Below are 19,389 nucleotides of genomic sequence, written 5' to 3' on the forward strand. Positions count from 1 at the left end.
TCCCTAAACTGTTAGCCATATTACAAACAAAAACATAACAGAGCCATTCAATACACCACTTCCAGTATCAATGTGAGGGGAGACCCATATACAGTTCTGAACAATCTATGAAGCAGCAGCGAGAAGCGTCTTAAAGATACAAAAAAAAGAACAAAAATAAATCAGATCATAAATTCACTGGACGATTTTGTGTATCTAAAAGATAATTTTTTACTTTAAATTTAAATTTATTAAAATTGAAAAGTCGAAATTCGTCAGGAAGTGAGTTAATCAAGCTAATTGCATTATAAGAAAAAGATCTAGTATAGAGAGCAGTTCGAAATTGTGGCATTGAAAACTTTAACTTATATCTTATATTGACAGAGTGAGCAGAACGTCTTGTTTTAAAAATGGTACGCAAGATATTAAAATTTCGATCTTGATTAGATAAAAGTTTATATGTAAAATTACTTAAGTGATGTTTCCAAATATTATCCATTCTTAACCATTTTAAATCGATTATTTTTTGAGAGATGTGATCGCGTTTTTTAAGATCAAAAATTAGACGAGCGCAAGCATTTTGCATTACTTGAAGCATATTTTTGTGAAGCGAGTCAAGGCATGGAAAATAGATAAAATCACAATAATTAAAATTTGAAAGAACAAGAGATTCGGTTAACATTTTTCTAAGTTTAAAATTTAAAAAGTGTCTATTTGTAAACAGAATCTTTAGCCTCGAGAAAGCCTTACGTCTTAACATCTCCACATGAGAACTAAAACGTAATTGGGAATCAATAATATGTAACGGCAAGAGAAATAAAACCAACCGATCCTCTCAAAGGATATTTTTATTCTCCCCAACACAAAATATTTTACCATGGTCACAAAGAATTTATCTGGCCGGCCCCTTTTCTTATCGCACAACAAACAAAGTAGGTAAAAATACCCAAGAAACGAAGAACATGTGGCTCGACCCTTTTCTAAGGAAAACTAAATAAACGTATTTACAAGAAATATTTAATATAATACAAGTGGTATGATTATTTTAAATTAGGTAGGTACTTAAATATTAATTACTAATTAAACTTAAGCTGGAGGATGAATTGTGAAACTTCATCACAAATAATACCAAGATTACGGGCTACCTCTACAAAGGGCAGTTTGTTGTTATTTACGCAAATATTCATATTTAATTTGACTATTTCTACCGCGTTCTTGTTACCACAGACCATAAGGTTTGATTTTTTTGAATTTAAGTTAAGGTTATGTTCAAACGAGATCTTACTTAGCAATTCTAAGTCTTCATTTAAGTGAGCAGATGCAGCGTTAAGCTCATTGGGATGAAAAGAAATGTAAAGCTGCGTGTCATCAGCATAAGCCATTACATGACAGTTTTTTAAGGACAATAAAATATCAGCAGTGTAAATTATGAAAAGCAAGGGTCCCAAAATAGACCCTTGTGGAACACCAGATAAAATATCCAGCTTACTAGAAGACTCATTATGGTACCGAACTTTTTGATATCTATTGGATAAATATGATTTTATTAAGAATACTGAGTCGGCAGAAAACCCAAAGTATTTTAGCTTAGATATTAAAAGTTTATGGTTAATTGTATCAAATGCTTTGGAATAATCAAGCAGGGCTAGGACTGTGACATTGCTGCGATCCGAATTTTCAAAAATGTCATTTGTTACTTTAGTAAGCGCTGTAGATGCACTTAATCCTGCCCTAAATCCACATTGATTATTTGGCAATAAACGTTTAGATAGGAAATAGTCATAAATTTGTTTATACATAATTTTTTCAAAAATTTTAGACGCTGTAGGTAAAATACTTATGATACGCAAATCGGAAAAATCATTAGGATTTGAAATTTTTGCTAGTGGGATTCCAATGGCACTTTTCCATGCAAGTGGAAAATAATTTTGCTCAAAACAACAATTGATTATATGAACCAGGAAAATATCAATGTACGGGCTACAATATTTAAGCATTCTAAGAGAAATATCGCTAGCTAGGTTTCTAGGTAGGTGTTTAGACTATAATTTATTTAGTCGCCGCGCCAGCCGCATGATATAAATTTAATTTTATTACAGGCGGCATATTAAGTTTTATAAACAGTCTTAGCTTTATAAACAGAGTTATTAGATTTAATTTCTTAAAACCGCTTATTCAATTTCCTTACTAAAGCCGACAAATAGTACAAAGATCCTCCTATAATCAAAAATGCAACGTTTCATTATGTAAGCATTTTACACAGCCACATTTTCCACTCCATCCATATTTTTATATACATTCACACTTTTAACTTTAGGCCAACAGGTCATTTTAAACAGTATATAACACAAGATTCGGTTAGAATCAGAATTTTACTTTGTAAAATTTTTATTTGTATATTTTATACAACAATAACAGAATTGTACGGTTAGTGCAGTGCTTTATTTCATTCTTCTAATTACACTTATTTACCGAAAAATTGGTGTTTTATTGAAGAAAAAATCACAACCCAGAATACCGTGTGTGGAAAAGCCCATACACAACACATGGTCCTTCGAGCCGGATAGGCAGATTGGCAGATTGGTGGATAGTCAGATTGGTGGACAGCAGATAGGTATACATACCTATATTAGGCAGAAGTCACAGGTACATCATACCAAGCAGTCGACAAGGTAAATTTTTTATATATCGCAACACACATCAATTTGAACGCAAGGAAACAAGCAGCATCCGAATCCAGAAAATTCGTCCTTTTTACCAAGCGAAAAAAGGAGATTTTTTTTGATTTTGGTTTCAAGCATTTCGATCTTCTCTGGGGTACCAATTGGCAGGCATTGAGACACGCTTTCGACGACGCAGTGAATCTCCGGGTTTTTAGCCGCTCCAGAGGCAGACTAATTTAACAACATTAGGTACTTCACTTCGCTACAGGACTACTTGACGATTCTTCGGCCCACTTTCCGAGTTTAAGTCGTTAATCATTTTTATTTTTTATTTACATTACCTTATTTAACTTTAGGATATATAGGTCAAGAGCGGGAAAAGGTTCATCGACGTCATATATCATAAAAGTTCGAGTAGCACATTATTTTTGAGTAGTACGTGTTGTTGGATAGTGTTACAATCTTTAGTTTATTTACACTTTAATTATTTTTTTTACACAGAAGCATAATTAATTGGTTTTATTTTTGCATTCAAACAATTTTATTGATTTATTTATTTATTTTTTTTTTCTTCTAATTAACGTTGAATTAATTTATTTTTAACAAAATGCCTGAAACACAATCATCCTTATCAGAGGACTTAAACGTTAAAATTAGAGTTCTCTCTTTAGCACGAAATAGAATTTTTGATGCTCTTTCAAGATTTACAAATTTTGTAAATACATTTTCTGATCCAAATCAAATTGGCCAATTACAGGTCAGGTTAGAACGGCTACAATCATTATGGCCTGAATTTGTATCAGTTCAGGGTGATCTGGAATTATTTGATTCTAAGGATCACTCACAATTTAGGATTGACTTTGAGGATGAATTCTTTGAATCTTCAGGTTTGGCTAAAACTATCATTGATAAACATCTTAGAGATATTCATCAAACACATCAGGAATCCCAGATCACAGAGTCGATTCCGCAAAATTTCCAAAACGCATCATTGCAATACCATTCAAACCTACCCAAAATTAAACTACCAGAATTTTATGGCTCCTATGAGCTTTGGCTACAATTTTCAGATACTTATAAATCTTTGATACACAATAGTGCATCACTAAGCAATATTGAAAAATTCTGGTACCTTAAATCATGTTTGAAAGGCGATGCTGCCAAACTTCTTCTCTCGTTGGAGGTTATTGAGTCTAATTATTATGTTGCTTGGGATATTTTATGCAAGAGGTATGAAAACAAACGGGTCATAATTCAAGCCCATATGAAATCACTTTTTGAAATTCAGCCAATTAATAAAGAATCTCATATTTTACTCAGAGGTCTTCTTGATAATGCAAATCAACATCTTAGAGCTCTTAAGTCATTAGGCTTACCTGTTGATCAATGGGACTGTTTTATCATATTTCATATAAAATCTAAATTAGACCCTTCTACTAGACGTGAGTGGGAAGATATTTCTTTAAAAATTAATACAGACACGCCTACTACGGATGATTTATTTTCATTTTTAAATAAGCGTTGTCAAATACTAGAAAATATTGCATCTTCCTCAACCTCACATAAATCCGAATTCAAGCCTCAAAACCGCAGTTCAAATCATTCAATAGCTTCCTCAACTTGTTTAAACTGTAAAAAAGATCACTTTATTTTTTCATGTGGTGACTTTTTAAAACTCAGCATCCAAGATAGGTTAGGCAGGATTCGTGCACTTAAAGCTTGCACAAATTGTCTGAAACCAGGTCACTCTGGTAAGGAGTGCCGCAGTACTGCAACATGTAAAAAATGTTCTTTGAAACATAATACTTTGTTGCATTTTCCAAAACCATTTATAGGACATAAACAAAATCCTAATAATATTCAAGTCGTTTCTGAGTCCAATATGCCTCGAGAGTCCGCTATTGAATCACAAAACCATGATTCCCAAATTTTATCTGTCATTAATACATCTTTATCATCCAAAACTCAATCTCAATGCATCTTACTTCCTACAGCTTGTATTTTAATTCAAGATAAATACGGCAACGATCACTTTTGTCGAGCTTTGCTTGACAGTGGCTCTCAATTAAATTTTATTACAAGGAGCTTATTTCATAAACTTAAGCTACCAAGCTCAAATATAAGTCATTCAGTGGAAGGCTTTGGCAATAATGTGACAAATATACATAAAAGTGTGAAAATAAATTTCAAATCATCAATCAATTCATTTTCATTAGAAAATGTTGAATGTCTAGTCACAGACAAAATCACAAAGAATTTACCCGATGTGTCATTTAGTATGTCAAACATTCAAATTCCTAAAAACATTGTTCTTGCCGATGAAAATTTTAATCAAAATGGACCTATTGACTTATTGATAGGTGCTTCAATTTTTTGGAATTTATTGAGTGTTGGGCAAATCAAATTACAGAATTCCAGCGCTATTGTGCAAAAAACAAAATTAGGGTGGATTGTTTCAGGGCCCATATTACTTAATTTTCTGGAAAATTTTTCCTCCGTGTGCAATTTATTTACATCTAACACATCTGATTTGCAAAATCAATTAGAAGCTTTTTGGAAATTTGAAGAGTGTCAGCCAAGACATTTTTTGTCTAAGGAAGAGCAAGAATGTGAAACCTATTTTGTTGAAACCACCTATAGAAATAATTTGGGAAAATTTGTCGTTAGTTTACCTTTTAAACAAAATCTCGCAAATTTGGGGGACTCATATGACATTGCCCTAAAAAGATTTTATAACATTGAGAAAAAACTTAGTAATAATCCTGATCTCAAATTACAATATCATGCATTCATGAAGGAATATCTTGAACTTAATCACATGACCAAGGTTTCTCATCAATCAACTCATATAAACACAGGGTTTTATCTTCCACACCATGCTGTTCTCAAGGAATCGAGCACTACTACTAAGCTTCGAGTGGTATTTGATGGATCAGCGAAATCAACTAGTGGTTTAGCTCTTAACGACACCTTGAAAGTGGGTGCTAAGATTCAGGATGATTTAATTGATATTATAATTCGTTTTCGAACCTACAGGTATGGGTTCACAGCGGACATAGAAAAAATGTACCGATCAATTTTAGTTCAGGAAAATCATCGATGCTTTCAAAAAATAATTTGGCGTTTTGATCCTTCTCATGAGTTAGCTGAGTATCAGCTAAATACAGTTACTTATGGCACAGCTAGTGCAGCTCATTTAGCTATTCGTTGTCTAAGACAGCTAGCTATCGAGAATCAAGCTCAATTTCCCGTAGCATCTGACAAAATTTTAAAATCATTTTACGTCGATGATTGGCTCTGTGGTTCGAACACAATTCAAGAAGGAAAAGTTCTCATTAAGGAAGTTGACGAAATTTTAAAATCTGCAGGTTTCAATCTTAGAAAATGGTTTGCCTGTGATAATACCCTTCTTAATAACTTTTCAAATTCCCCATCAGAAGCAAAGATTCTTACAGAAAATGACACAACAAAAACATTAGGAATTACGTGGAATGCCAAAGATGATGTTTTTCAGTATACGATCTGTCTTCCTAATATTAATCCAGTAACTAAAAGATCCATTTTGGCAAGTACCTCACAAATTTTCGATCCTATGGGTCTTGTTGGTCCTTGCATTGTAAGGGCTAAAATTATTATTAAGTCTTTATGGCAATTAGGCCTTAATTGGGATGAAAGTGTTCCAATGGATCTACATCAAACCTGGATCAGCTTTTGTGAGCAAATTTGTTTAATAAATCAGATTAAAATTCCTAGGCAAATCTTTTGTCTAAATTATAATTCAGTGGAATTTCACGGTTTTAGTGATGCTTCGCAAAAGGCTTACGGAGCTTGTTGCTACCTTAAATCATGCAATAATTCTGGGGATGTGGTAGTGCGACTTATTTGTGCTAAATCTAGAATTGCGCCATTAAAAACTTTGTCCTTACCACGCTTAGAATTATGTGGTGCTTTGCTACTCATAAGGCTATCTTCAAAGGTATTAAATGCTATTCAACATGTCAAAATAAATCATTCTTATTTTTGGACTGATTCTAGTATAGTTTTATCATGGTTAGCTTTAGAACCCAGTCAATTAAATACTTTTGTCGCTAACAGAATATCAGAAATACAACAGTCCAGTACTCTTTCCCAATGGCGTCATGTATCAACCCAACAAAATCCTGCTGATATGATATCCAGAGGATTAGACCCAGATACATTAAAAAATTGCAAACTTTGGTGGTTTGGTCCTGAATTCTTACAACATGAAGAACAAACATGGCCCTATTTACATTCTAATATTTCATCGAATGTTCCAGAGGTGAAACAAAATACTCAAACCGTCTTAACCACATTTGAAAGTAACATCACTTTTATTAATAATTTTTCATCTTATACAAGGCTTCAAAGGGTCATTTCCTTTTGTTTAAGATTTATTTATAATTCAAAAACCAAATCAAAGGGTTTACGTTACTATGGTCTTCTATCTAAGCAAGAACTAATAAATGCTACTATTACCTTATGTAAATTAATTCAAAATCATTATTTTGCTGATGAACTCAAATGTCTTAAAGCATCTTTACCTTTAAAAGGGAAAAGTAAAATTTTACGCTTAAATCCTTTTATCGATTCTAATGGCTTGTTGAGAGTTGGAGGTCGATTGAAGTTTTCAAATTTAGATTTTAATGGTAAACATCCTATCTTAATTCCTAGTGACTGTCATTTCACAACTTTAATTATACGATATGAACATCTGAGGCATTTACATGCTGGTGCTCAAACAACATTGTCAGCTATAAAATCAAATTTTTGGCTTATTAATGGTCGTCATGTCGTTCAAAAAATTCTTCGTCAATGCATTATTTGCTTTCGTGCAAATCCAATACCTGCATGCAATCAAATGGGCGAATTACCTAAGGATCGGGTTATCCCTCAAAGACCTTTTATTTCTACTGGCATTGATTTTGCTGGTCCTTTCCTTGTAAAAGATGGTAAAACCAAAAACAGAATTACGGTCAAATGTTACCTTTGTATTTTTGTATGTTTTGCAACAAAGGCCACACACTTCGAACTGTCAGCTGATTTATCATCGGAGTCATTCCTCAATTGCTTAAAAAGATTTATTTCTCGAAGAGGCGTTTGTTTTAATATTTATACAGACAATGGTACTAACTTTGTTGGTGCTGAGCGTGAATTAAAAGACACTATTAAAAAATTAATACAAGGATCAAGTTTTAAAGAATTTCTAGAAATCAATCAAATAACTTGGCATTTTTCACCACCATATGGTCCTAATTTTGGAGGGCTATGGGAGGCATGTGTCAAGTCAGCTAAATTTCATTTAAAGAGAATTGTAGGAAACGCACACTTAACTTATGAATCGCTTTTAACTGTCTTTATTCAAATTGAAGCCATATTAAATTTAAGACCATTGGTACCTCTTTCTAGTGATCCCAATCTAGCGGCTTTAACACCTGGGCATTTCTTAATGGGGCAAAAATTAACAGCATTACCTCAAACGGATATAATAAATATACCAGATAATAGACTATCGATCTATCAGCGTATTCAACAACAAGTATAACATTTTTGGCGTCGATGGTCTCTTAGTTACCTAAATACTTTGCAGGAAAGGTCCAAATGGGACACTCAATTTCCTAGTATTAAAGTAGGGACACTAGTATTAATAAAGGACGATAACACAGCTCCATTATTTTGGAAGCTAGGTCGTGTAGTAGAGTGTTTTCCCGGTAAAGATAATATAGTGCGTGTAGTGAGCATTCGTACAAACAACGGTATTTTGAAACGTGCTATTACTAAGATTTGTGCTTTACCCATAGACCATAAGTAGTGGTATAATAAGTTCTTATACTTAATTTTAAGATTAATATTTTAGCATTAACTCTTTTTATTTTTTAGTTTATAAGATTTTCACCGCATTCAAAATATTGAATTGCAATTTGTTAATTATAATATTCGTAATGTACATTATTTCAATTCACTTTTCACATATATATTTTTTTTTTAACATTATTATTTGTTAGTTGGTTTTTTGTACTAAGGTTGTTTTATCATTATTTTATTTGATTTTAAATTTTTTTTTTGAAAGTTAACCCTTTCAAAGGGGGCGGTATGTTTAGACTATAATTTATTTAGTCGCCGCGCCAGCCGCATGATATAAATTTAATTTTATTACAGGCGGCATATTAAGTTTTATAAACAGTCTTAGCTTTATAAACAGAGTTATTAGATTTAATTTCTTAAAACCGCTTATTCAATTTCCTTACTAAAGCCGACAAATAGTACAAAGATCCTCCTATAATCAAAAATGCAACGTTTCATTATGTAAGCATTTTACACAGCCACATTTTCCACTCCATCCATATTTTTATATACATTCACACTTTTAACTTTAGGCCAACAGGTCATTTTAAACAGTATATAACACAAGATTCGGTTAGAATCAGAATTTTACTTTGTAAAATTTTTATTTGTATATTTTATACAACAATAACAGAATTGTACGGTTAGTGCAGTGCTTTATTTCATTCTTCTAATTACACTTATTGACCGAAAAATTGGTGTTTTATTGAAGAAAAAATCACAACCCAGAATACCGTGTGTGGAAAAGCCCATACACAACAGTAGGTCTTTAGGTATCGCGAGCTATTCTTTTTTAAATTATGTAATATTTTATTAACTTCCGCAGCATCGGTTAACTCAAATGAAAAGTGGTTAGCTGCACTAAAAACGTTTGTGTCATAAAAATTTATTTTGTTGTCACAGTTATTATTAACGATTTGAAAAAATTGTGCAAAATAAGCATTAATTGCATTAGGATCAGAAACATGAGGTGGTAAATCTTTTTTTGTAGTATCAGAAAAATGTACGTCTAAGTTTCGAAGTGTTAACCAGGTTTTATTGCTATTATTTTGTGATGTAATATGATTTAGATAGTTTTGTTTTTCCCGGCGAATCATAGTAACACATAAATTTCTAAGTTGTTTATAGTTGTTTCAATTTTGAATGCTTTTTGTGGATTTAAAAGTTTGTAATGCTTTATTTTTGTCACTAATAAGCATTCTTAAATTGGGTGTCAACCATTCAGCTTTTGGTTTTGTGATTTTTCGTGTTTTTAGTGGAGCATGCTTATCAAACAATGTTAAGATAAAGCTATTTAAAATATTAATTTTAACATCAATGTTGTTCTCTGTTATTATAGAGTGCCATTCCAAAGACTGAAAGTCTTTAAGAAAGTCTTGATAATTGAAGGTATTAAAACAACGGTAATTTAACATTTTTGGGGTGACTTTAATTTTAGGAGCACAAATTTCACAGTATGTAAGTCTATGATCGGAAATTAGATCTGCATTAACTGTTCCACAATCTTTGAGACTCAATGACTTAGAAATAAAAATAGGATCAACCAAGGTACTTGAAGTGGATGCTATACGAGTAGGTTCATTAATAATTTGTATTAAATTGTATGTTTCCAAGCACGTAAGAATTGGATTAGGAATGTTAAAAAAATTTACATTAAAGTCACCAACACAAATAACATTATCAAAATTTGTACATATGTAAGACATAATATTATCAATGTCTGATACAAATGATGTTATATTAGACTTAGGTGGTCTGTAGCAGACTCCAATACAGTACTTTTGATTGCGAATTTTTAACTTTATAAATAAATGCTCAAGAGAATTACTTACTTGAATATCAAAGTCTATTTTATTATAGGGAATAGTATTTTTAATATATGCTAAGATTCCACCTCCTCTACCATGCTCTCTATCTTTACGAATGGCTTTAAAACCAGCTATATTAAATATTTCAAGATTTGTATTAGGCGTTAACCAACTCTCAGTTACCATGACTATGTCGAAGTTGTTTTGTTGGACTAAAAGGGAAAAATCATGAAATCCAGTGAATATGGACCGGACATTTAAATGTGCAATCTTCATTGTCAGTTCAATGATATCTTAAAAATAAAAAAAAATAAAAAAAAAAAAAACATATCGCCGCTGCTAGAAATACACAATAATATAATAATGTCTCGACTCACAAATAAAAATCAATCAACAAAAAAAAAAAAATATATATATATATATATGTATCTATATGTATACCTTTGTAATCAGCTGCCCCTCACACAAACAAAATTAGAAAGAATTAATAGTATTAAAAAGGCTCAACAATAATTGTCTATACCAAAATCTACTAATAATATTACCTAACAGCAGAACTATAAACAATCCTGTATGACCCCAATCAGTTCTCTCCTCTTTCTCCCTACAATCGATAAGTTTATTTCATGCTGCTCAATGCTTCAAAAAAAATACATACAGTATATATTCCTTCAATTCAAAACAAAAATAAAGATTTTCATTTTAGTGTTTTACACCAGTAATTAAATCTAGAAGTACTAGAGATAGACTTTCCTCAAATCTATAAATCGTTAAATGAATATTTATAAGATAATATTAACAATATTATACCCAAAAGAAAAAAAGTACGTGAAGATGCAAAAGAAAAAAGAAAGGGAAAAAAAAAAAACTCCCAAAAAATACAGTACTGCATATTAAATATTAAATTTAGTTATCCAATGCGGAATCCCCATTAAATATAAATACTAATACAAAAAGAAAAACAGAACCCTGCAATAAAAACCTTGCCCTTTTGTTACAATATTAGGGTTAATTTAAAGAATAAAAAACAACTAGTACCCTGATAATACACGTATGACATACAACAAACAGTACATATTTAGTAACAATAATAATATCACTAGTACAAATTAGAGAAAGGGCGATTTCTTATTTTTAATTTACGACCCTTCAGAAGTCGGTAATTCAGATTCACTTTTTATCAGCTTTTTCACACCACTAGAGTCAACAAAGTACACTAGACCACCAAAAGTCCAGGTAGAGTTGCCGTAAATCGATTTCGCTCCTTTAAAAATTCGCAGATTTACCGGAGTTAACAGTTCCGACACTAAATATGGACTATTTTTCAGTTTCCTTTTATTAAAATACACAAGGTCGCGCGCCCATTGTTGACAAAAATTAATAACCAGAGGCCTGGGCCGATCATTGGAATGTTTTGCATCCTTTCTGCCTAAGCGGTAACAATTGCTTATGTCGTTTTTTGATAAATTCACAGATAGTTTGTTACTTAATACATTTATTACAGAAGTATATACGTCATTAACTGAATCTTCCTTGAGTCCATGAAAAAGAAGAGAATGTTTGTTTGATTTAAGTTGAAAGTTGTCAATATGGCGCCTAATAATTTCTTGCTCCTTTTTTAACAGCATAACGTCAGTTTTTAATGAATCCAAGGAGTCATTTATGTTTCTTTCAAATAAGTTAAATGTTGCTAATAGGTTTTGATCCTCATTACTTAAGTCGACAGTAGAAGGCTTACCTCGTTGACTGAGTTGCGATTTAAAGGCTTCCATAGTCTTAGTAAATTCCGCCGCCATGTTTTCGACTCGAGCATTTAGGCTTGTTATTGTTACGGCTGGTTTTGGAGGCATCTTTACACAGGTCTTCTTTTCCACAGAAAAAAACGCACTTATGGGGAAATTAAATCAAAGAGAACTACACTTTAAACGCAAAAATTCTGCGAATAACACTGAAATTTAACTAAAACAAGCAGAGAGCACGCACATGCGTCTACTCGATACACTGCACCATGTTCGAATCTTTATTATTTATTATTCGGTTATTATTGCCACAACCAGTGCCAGAATTGAGACTGATTTTACTACAGATTCTGATGAAGACTATGAAATTGAGGAAAATACGAGCAGTTCCGAAAATGAAGAAGAAGACTTTGAAAAACCTAATAAGAAAAGAAGAGTCCAATATTTTCCAGACGAAAATGATAAAGAAAATAGCAGTGACTTTTAGAAAGAAATAAATGAAGGCGATCCAGCTATTTCAATAAAGATTAAGAAGAACTCAGTCAGCAAACGAGAGGAACGCAAGAAACAAAAAGATTTGGGATTGAAATACTTAAGCACCTCAGGAAAATTAATTTGTGAAAAAAAAATGAAGGAAAACCCGTGCAGAAATAAAAATAGCTGCAAAAATGATTGTAATTTATTTTCTGAAGAAGAAAGAAAATCTATATTTGATTTTTTTGGGGCTTGGCAAGTAGTGACGAGCAGAAACGATTTATTAGTGATTGTACTTCGGTTTGTTCAATTAAGAGACGGCGTAAATCAAAAAATTTAAAAAATAGAAAAATGACAGTGAAATATAGTATACTAAAAAATAATATACCAACACGCGTTTGCAGGCAGTTTTTACTTGCAATTTTATCTGTGACCGTGCGATTATTGAGAACTGTTTTAAATAATAAGGAGTATGAAAAATTTCCACAGCCTGATCAGCGAGGAATCCATGTACCGTCTAACAAGACTAAAACCGAACTTGTTCAACACTTCACAATAATCGCCAGTTTTTAAAAAAGGGAAAATTTTTGAATTTGTTAAAAGAAAATTACAACATTGGAATTCACGCCCCAAAAAAAGATAAATGCCTAAAATGCGGGAGATTTAAGAATCTAAGCGAGGAGTTAAAGACTGAAGCAGAGACCAAAAATTATAAGGAGCATAACGAGGAAAAGGATACAATTAAGCAAACTTTCCTAGAGGAACAAAAAATGTCAGGAGAAGAAAACTCATATTTAGTAGTAAGTTTTGACCTCCAGAAGGTATTAGCTACTCCTCATGGGGATAATATGCTGTAAGGTTTTTCCCGAAAATATGCAGTTTATAACTTGTCTGTTTATGAATCGACTACAAAAAAAAGGCTATTGTTACTTATGGGAAGAAAAAGATGCAAAAAGGGGTAGTAACGAAATTTGCTCAAACATGTTACACTATTTAAAATACGTAGATAGCACTGCTAAATATAAAAAAATATCAATGTACTGCGACAATTGCAATAAAAATACGTTTTTATTTTTAATGATTAGATATTTTTTAAATCATTCTAATACCGTCGAAGAAGTGTCTGTTACTTATTTAATTGCAGGCCACACCTACATGCCTGTAGATTCAATACATGCAGTCATTGAAAAGAATATAAAAAATAAAATAGTACAAGCGCCATCTGAATGGCCCACTATTATTCGTAATGCCAGAAATAATCCAGAACATTATATAATTATCAAGCAAAAATTCTCAGATTTTCTGGACTTTAAAAGCATTAATTTTGAAAAAGCAAGTAAACTAAAAATATCGGAAATCAAAAAAGCAGTTTTTTCTAAAAATGATTATAATGCTAGGGTTTTTTACTCTTTTAAAGAAAATAAAGAAGAACTAGTATTTTTGAAATTAAAATCAGGTATTCTTAAGGCAGCCTATAAGGAGGAAATACCAATTAATTTAAAAAATATAATGATTTAAAAAAACTCTGCACTGAGTTAGTTATAAGGCCTCAGTATCACTCAGAGTATTTAACCTTAAAATGTTCTGGATCAGTACCTGATGTACTTAATGAGACTGACATTGATGATGAATAAGATTAGATATTCATCGTATTCATCATGAATGTCATCTATTCATTTATTATTAACGTACATAATATCTAATAGCTAATCAATTTTTCTACTTAATGTATAGGAAAAAAAATCAATTAGATTTTACGTGCATTACAAAATACGAGTATTATTATTATTAAACTATGTATGTATATAAACCAAATTATTTTCTAAAAAAAACTGTTTTGTTTATTTTTTATAAGAAATACTTGTAATTATGTTACTTTTTTTTTAAATAAATATGTATTTTATGATACAACAATGTCCTTTTATAAATTATATTCAAAAGTAATTTGTATTTTTAATTGGCATAAAAACCAAAAAAAAAATATTTGTGTTAAAAAAGTGATTTGGCAAATCTCCAGATAAGCGCCAATTTACACACCCATTAACAGACATGTTTTGGCACAAGCGACTATTTCATTTTGGCATAAACACCATAAGTCAATAACGTTTGGCATAAACGCCAAAAAATCCTAATTTTTAAGATTGCAGCTTTACTTATCAATTTAAGACAAAAAAAATTTATAAAAAAAATTAAGAACAAAAAATACTTTTTTTAGTAACAAACATAATGCTTTAAAAAAATAAATACGAATGTTACACGGTTTTTTGTGTCTCCTGAAAAATTTGTAATTTGGCGTTTGTGTCCTTCTGCCTTAAACACGTCGATATCTGAATTTTTTGGAGAGTGTCTCATCCCGCTGTATGCAGATCAGTGGCGAAGCGTGAATTTTTTTTTCGGGTAGACAAACAATAAAAATCGTTAATTAGAGAGAAATGTGTATTTAATATTATTCAATTTAATGAAATAGAGAATGAAGGCGCATGAAATATTAACTCAAAGAGAAACATTATGTAGTGATATAAAAAAGAAAAAAAATAATTACTACTAGCATAAAAAGAAAGATAGATAAAAATAAATACTACTTACAAAAAACACAACATAGGTATAACCATAACTTGTAAATCCATAATATCCATTATTTTAAAATTAATTAAAGACAAATAAAAACACAACTAAAATACAATTGACAATATCGAACAGACGTTGATAAATAACTACTAAAAGAACCTTTTCTATACACCCAAAAATAAAAATACTAATTATTAAATTACTACAGCACGCGCCCGCACCAAATGCCAAATGCAGATTCATCAAAACAAAAATGAAGATGTATTGCGGCCGACCAGATCAAGCGTGTCCATAGACCATAACCCTCAACAGCATAATAAAATAGCTGGTCGACTTCGATAGACAAAAGCTCGAATGTCTTTCCCGCGAGTAAATTTTGCAGACGTAATAGGCTTTATACTGATGCGGCCGGACCTCTGTCACCTGTTTGATGTGTATGTGAGCATTTCATAGAACTTGGGCGTCAAGCAGGCAAAAGAAACGACAAAAGAACCTCTATTTGGATTTTCTAGTGGGTATTCAAGTGATGTGCTGACGAACTTTTATTGAAAGATTTATAGTTTTCGACCTTTTAGCTTTAGATGTCTTTGTTTATGTTTAGCCTGTAATATGACATAGGAACTTTTAAGTTTAAGGCATGCGAGATGAAGAAAAAGCAGATTGAGACGGTACGTATTGTACGCATTAGCGAGTTGGCTTGTATAACCTTTTTTTTAAAATAGATCGTTGGTGAAGCAGTTTATTTTTTATTTTTATTTATTGCTCCTTCTTACATGTATTTGGTTCGATTATATGTTCCAAATTTCGGAAGACAAATATCAATGTGTCTTCTTGGGACTCGTATACATTAATTGGGTGTCAACCCTGCATTTTTATTTTAATTTGTGCGTCAGGCGGGGCTCGCCTTCGGATTAATCATGTTTAGATACTATTTAATAACAGTGGCGAAGCGTACGAGTAGACAAGGTAGACACTGTCTACCCAAAATTATCCAGTTATTTGTCATTAATTTATGACGTAATTATTTCATGTAATTGTTAAATTTAAATTTAAAAAAATAACACAGAACGTAGTCGCTATCCTTACTATTATTATATAGTATCTAAACATGATTAATCCGAAGGCGCGCCCCGCCTGCCGCACCGGTTAAGATAAAAATACAGGGCTGTAATTTTAACTGATAATTAATGTATACGAGCCCCAGGAAGACACATTGATATTTGTCTTCCGAAATTTGGAGCATATCGAACCAAATACGCATCAAGCAGGCTACAGAGGTCTGGCCGCATTCAGCCTATTTCGTATGCAAAATTTACTCGCGGGGAAGACATTCGAGCTTTTGTCTATCGAAGTCGACCAGCTATTTTATTATGCTGTTGAGGGTTATTGTTTATGGACACGCTTGTTCTGGTCGGCCGCAATACATCTTCAGTTTTGTCTGCATTTGGTGGGGGCGCGTGCTATAGTAATTTAATAATTAGTATTTTTATTTTTGGGTGTATAGAAAAGGTTTTTTTAGTGGTTATTTATGAAGGACTGTTCGATATTGGCAATTGTATTTTAGTTGTGTTTTTTTGTAAGTAGTATTTATTTTTATGCTAGTAGTAATTATTTATTTCTTTTTTATATCACTACATAATTTTTCTCTTTGAGTTAATATTTCATGCGCTTTCATTCTGTATTTCATTAAAGTGAATAATATTGAATACACATTTTTTTCTAATTAACGATTTTTATTGTTTGTCTACCCGAAAAAAAATTCACGCTTCGCCACTGTAATTAATAATAGTAAGGAGAGGCTACGTTCAGTGTTAATTTTTTTAAATTTTAATTCAACAATTACATGAAATAATTACGTGATAAATTAATGACAAATAACTGGATAATTTTGGGTAGACAGTGTCTACCTTGTCTACTCGTACGCTTCGCCACTGATGCAGATGATTTAAAAATCTTTAGGGTTATTAGAAATGTAAAAGACTGTGTAAAGACGCAATCCGATCTAAATAACTTGACTAACTGGTGTACGGTACGTTATGTCTAGGAACAAATAGTTTTCTTTAACAATTGACCAATCAATACACCCACAAAATACCACTTTTTTTTCGTTTTTTGGCCTTGTGCTTGGCACATTTAGCCACGTGTTCCAATATAGTAACTCAATAATAAAACTAATAAATATTGGTTGAATAAAAACAGTCCTCCATTGGCTGAAGCTTATACTAAAACAAAAAACCTCCATCAATTCATTAATGAAACAAATATACTGTGGATGTACGAATTACCTTTTAGAGTTAAATTTTTTGACCCCACAATAATATTTCCTACATATACGAACTGTCATAAATCCAATCAAGCTACTCTTAAAGATACTTAAAATATATTTCAAAAGTACTTGGAAATATACACAGATGACTCAAAAACTGCTGATGGTACAGGTTGGGCCTTTATTATTCCGATAATTTAATATTAAAAGAAAATAAGTGTGAGGATCATAGTTCTATTTTTACTGCAGAGGCATTAGCAATATGCCCCCGAATATTTATTAGTGATGCTAATATAATTTTAAACTTTTTAATACTTTCTGATTCACAATCGGTTTTGCAATCACTGAAAAAGGGACAAAATACCACTTTTAATACACAATCTTTGGTTACAAATTCACAAGAATACTGTTATATTATTACTTACCAGAAATACTTCTTATGTAACTATCGATATGACTAATATCTTCCGATCTAGTGGTAGCGGTAGTGCTCGGAACACTGGTGACACTAGTCGCGGTGGTACTGGGGGTGGTTTTAACCGAGGATTCCGAGTCCCATATGGAAAAATCGGGTTCCGAGTCCCCTTTTTTATGTTTTTTCTTTTTCCCTATAGACCATATGGACGAAGTGTCCGATGTATTCGATTTCTTTTTGCCTTGATCGGACTTCGACCTCTTAAGACTCACGTCGCTACTCTTCCCGCGGTTTGTACGGCTCTTTTTTGAACTTTTTCTCCCTAATTTCGACCTGGATTTGGTGCCCCGGTCGGATTTTGACTTTTTCAAGCTGATCTCGCTACTTTTCTCACGGTTTATGCGAGATCTGCTCTTCTTTCGGGCCATATTGCAAGAGAATTTCGCAACAAATTTAAAACAGCTTTAGTGAAAGTGACTTAACAGGACATTTTCAGGTTAGCAATTGTCATTGTTATAGTTAGTAAAAGTGTCATGGATTAATAATTTTTTTTATTTCTGGAATTCCTGTGAAACATGGCCCGCAAGAGAAGCAAAACTCGCACGAACCGAGAGAAAGGCAGCCATATAAGCTTGAAAAAGTCAAAATCCGATCATGGCAGAAAATCCAGGTCGAAATTGGGTAAGAAAAGGGCCAAATCGGACGCCTCGGTACGTTCCTCCATAATATGGTCCTTAGCCAAAAGGGGGAAAAACAAGAAAAAGAATGAGAGCGAAACGACCACCGTTAGCCAAACCAGCGAGATGACGACCCAATCGTAATTTCCTTTATTATTTAAGTAAACAATTGTTTGGAGAATATCATTTATTATAGGGAATTATCTGTGCAACCATCCATGAAACGTAATTACCATTTAACAAGTGAATTTTGTCCGAAAACATCGGCGGATTGCCTTCAACCCGTGGCACCCGTACTATCTAAAGAGGAAATAATTTACATCCTCGTAGGATTCAAACTAACTGTCTTACTAATCACGATGCTCGGAGGGGCCATTTTAGCTATCATGATCAATGCTACCATGTAAGAGATAAAATCTTTACTTTTTAATGGGACACCCAATATAATATACCTCAAATATTTGATAAAATTTTTCAGAAAAATCACTGTTTTTCGTCCATACGTACCAATCTGTTAAAGTTGTTTTTATACTAAATATTTATACAGTGCATCCCAAAAGTTATGTCTAACTTCATTTAAAATTCAGGGATGTGTTCGAAAATAAAACGCTCGGACCCGTCGATTTTTATTTCAAGTTGCGCATTTTTGTACGTGAAGTTTGTATATACAGGGTTGCCCAAAAATAAATTACGATCATCAACTTAATTTTTTCGAATGAAAGCACCTTTTTTTTATTAGTCAGGGAACAGACAGTCGAAAAGACGCTTCTAAAACATCGACCCGTGCACTCGAAGATATACTTTTGAAAAAATATGTAGGGGAAAGGTCCCTATATTGGACCACCTAACAAAATACCTCTGTAAAATGAAATTTTGTGAACCAAATTGTAACAAAAAATTTGTACATAACTTTAGGGGCTGACTCTCACGAGATGTGT

The 19,389-nt window shown here is 32.2% G+C and overlaps 1 protein-coding gene and 1 long non-coding RNA gene across 2 annotated transcripts in view; one reads left to right on the forward strand and one right to left on the reverse strand.

Annotated features, from left to right (window-relative positions):
- LOC126749748 (uncharacterized) overlaps window positions 1–18,202 on the reverse strand; it is a 32,985-nt gene extending 14,783 nt beyond the window's left edge. The window contains exon 1 of the mRNA XM_050459445.1: window positions 17,785–18,202. Within this exon, the coding sequence (XP_050315402.1) occupies window positions 17,785–18,202 (418 nt within the window). The remainder of the gene's footprint in view (window positions 1–17,784) is intronic.
- Window positions 18,203–18,294: 92 nt separating this feature from the next.
- Window positions 18,295–19,010, forward strand: LOC126749749 (uncharacterized). The gene is made up of 2 exons (XR_007665320.1): window positions 18,295–18,591; window positions 18,648–19,010. It is a non-coding gene; the product is annotated as an uncharacterized LOC126749749 (long non-coding RNA).
- The last annotated feature ends 379 nt before the right edge of the window (window positions 19,011–19,389 follow it).

The sequence above is a fragment of the Anthonomus grandis genome, unplaced genomic scaffold (assembly GCF_022605725.1).
Source record: "Anthonomus grandis grandis unplaced genomic scaffold, icAntGran1.3 ctg00000658.1, whole genome shotgun sequence".
Taxonomy (NCBI): Eukaryota; Metazoa; Arthropoda; class Insecta; order Coleoptera; family Curculionidae; genus Anthonomus; species Anthonomus grandis.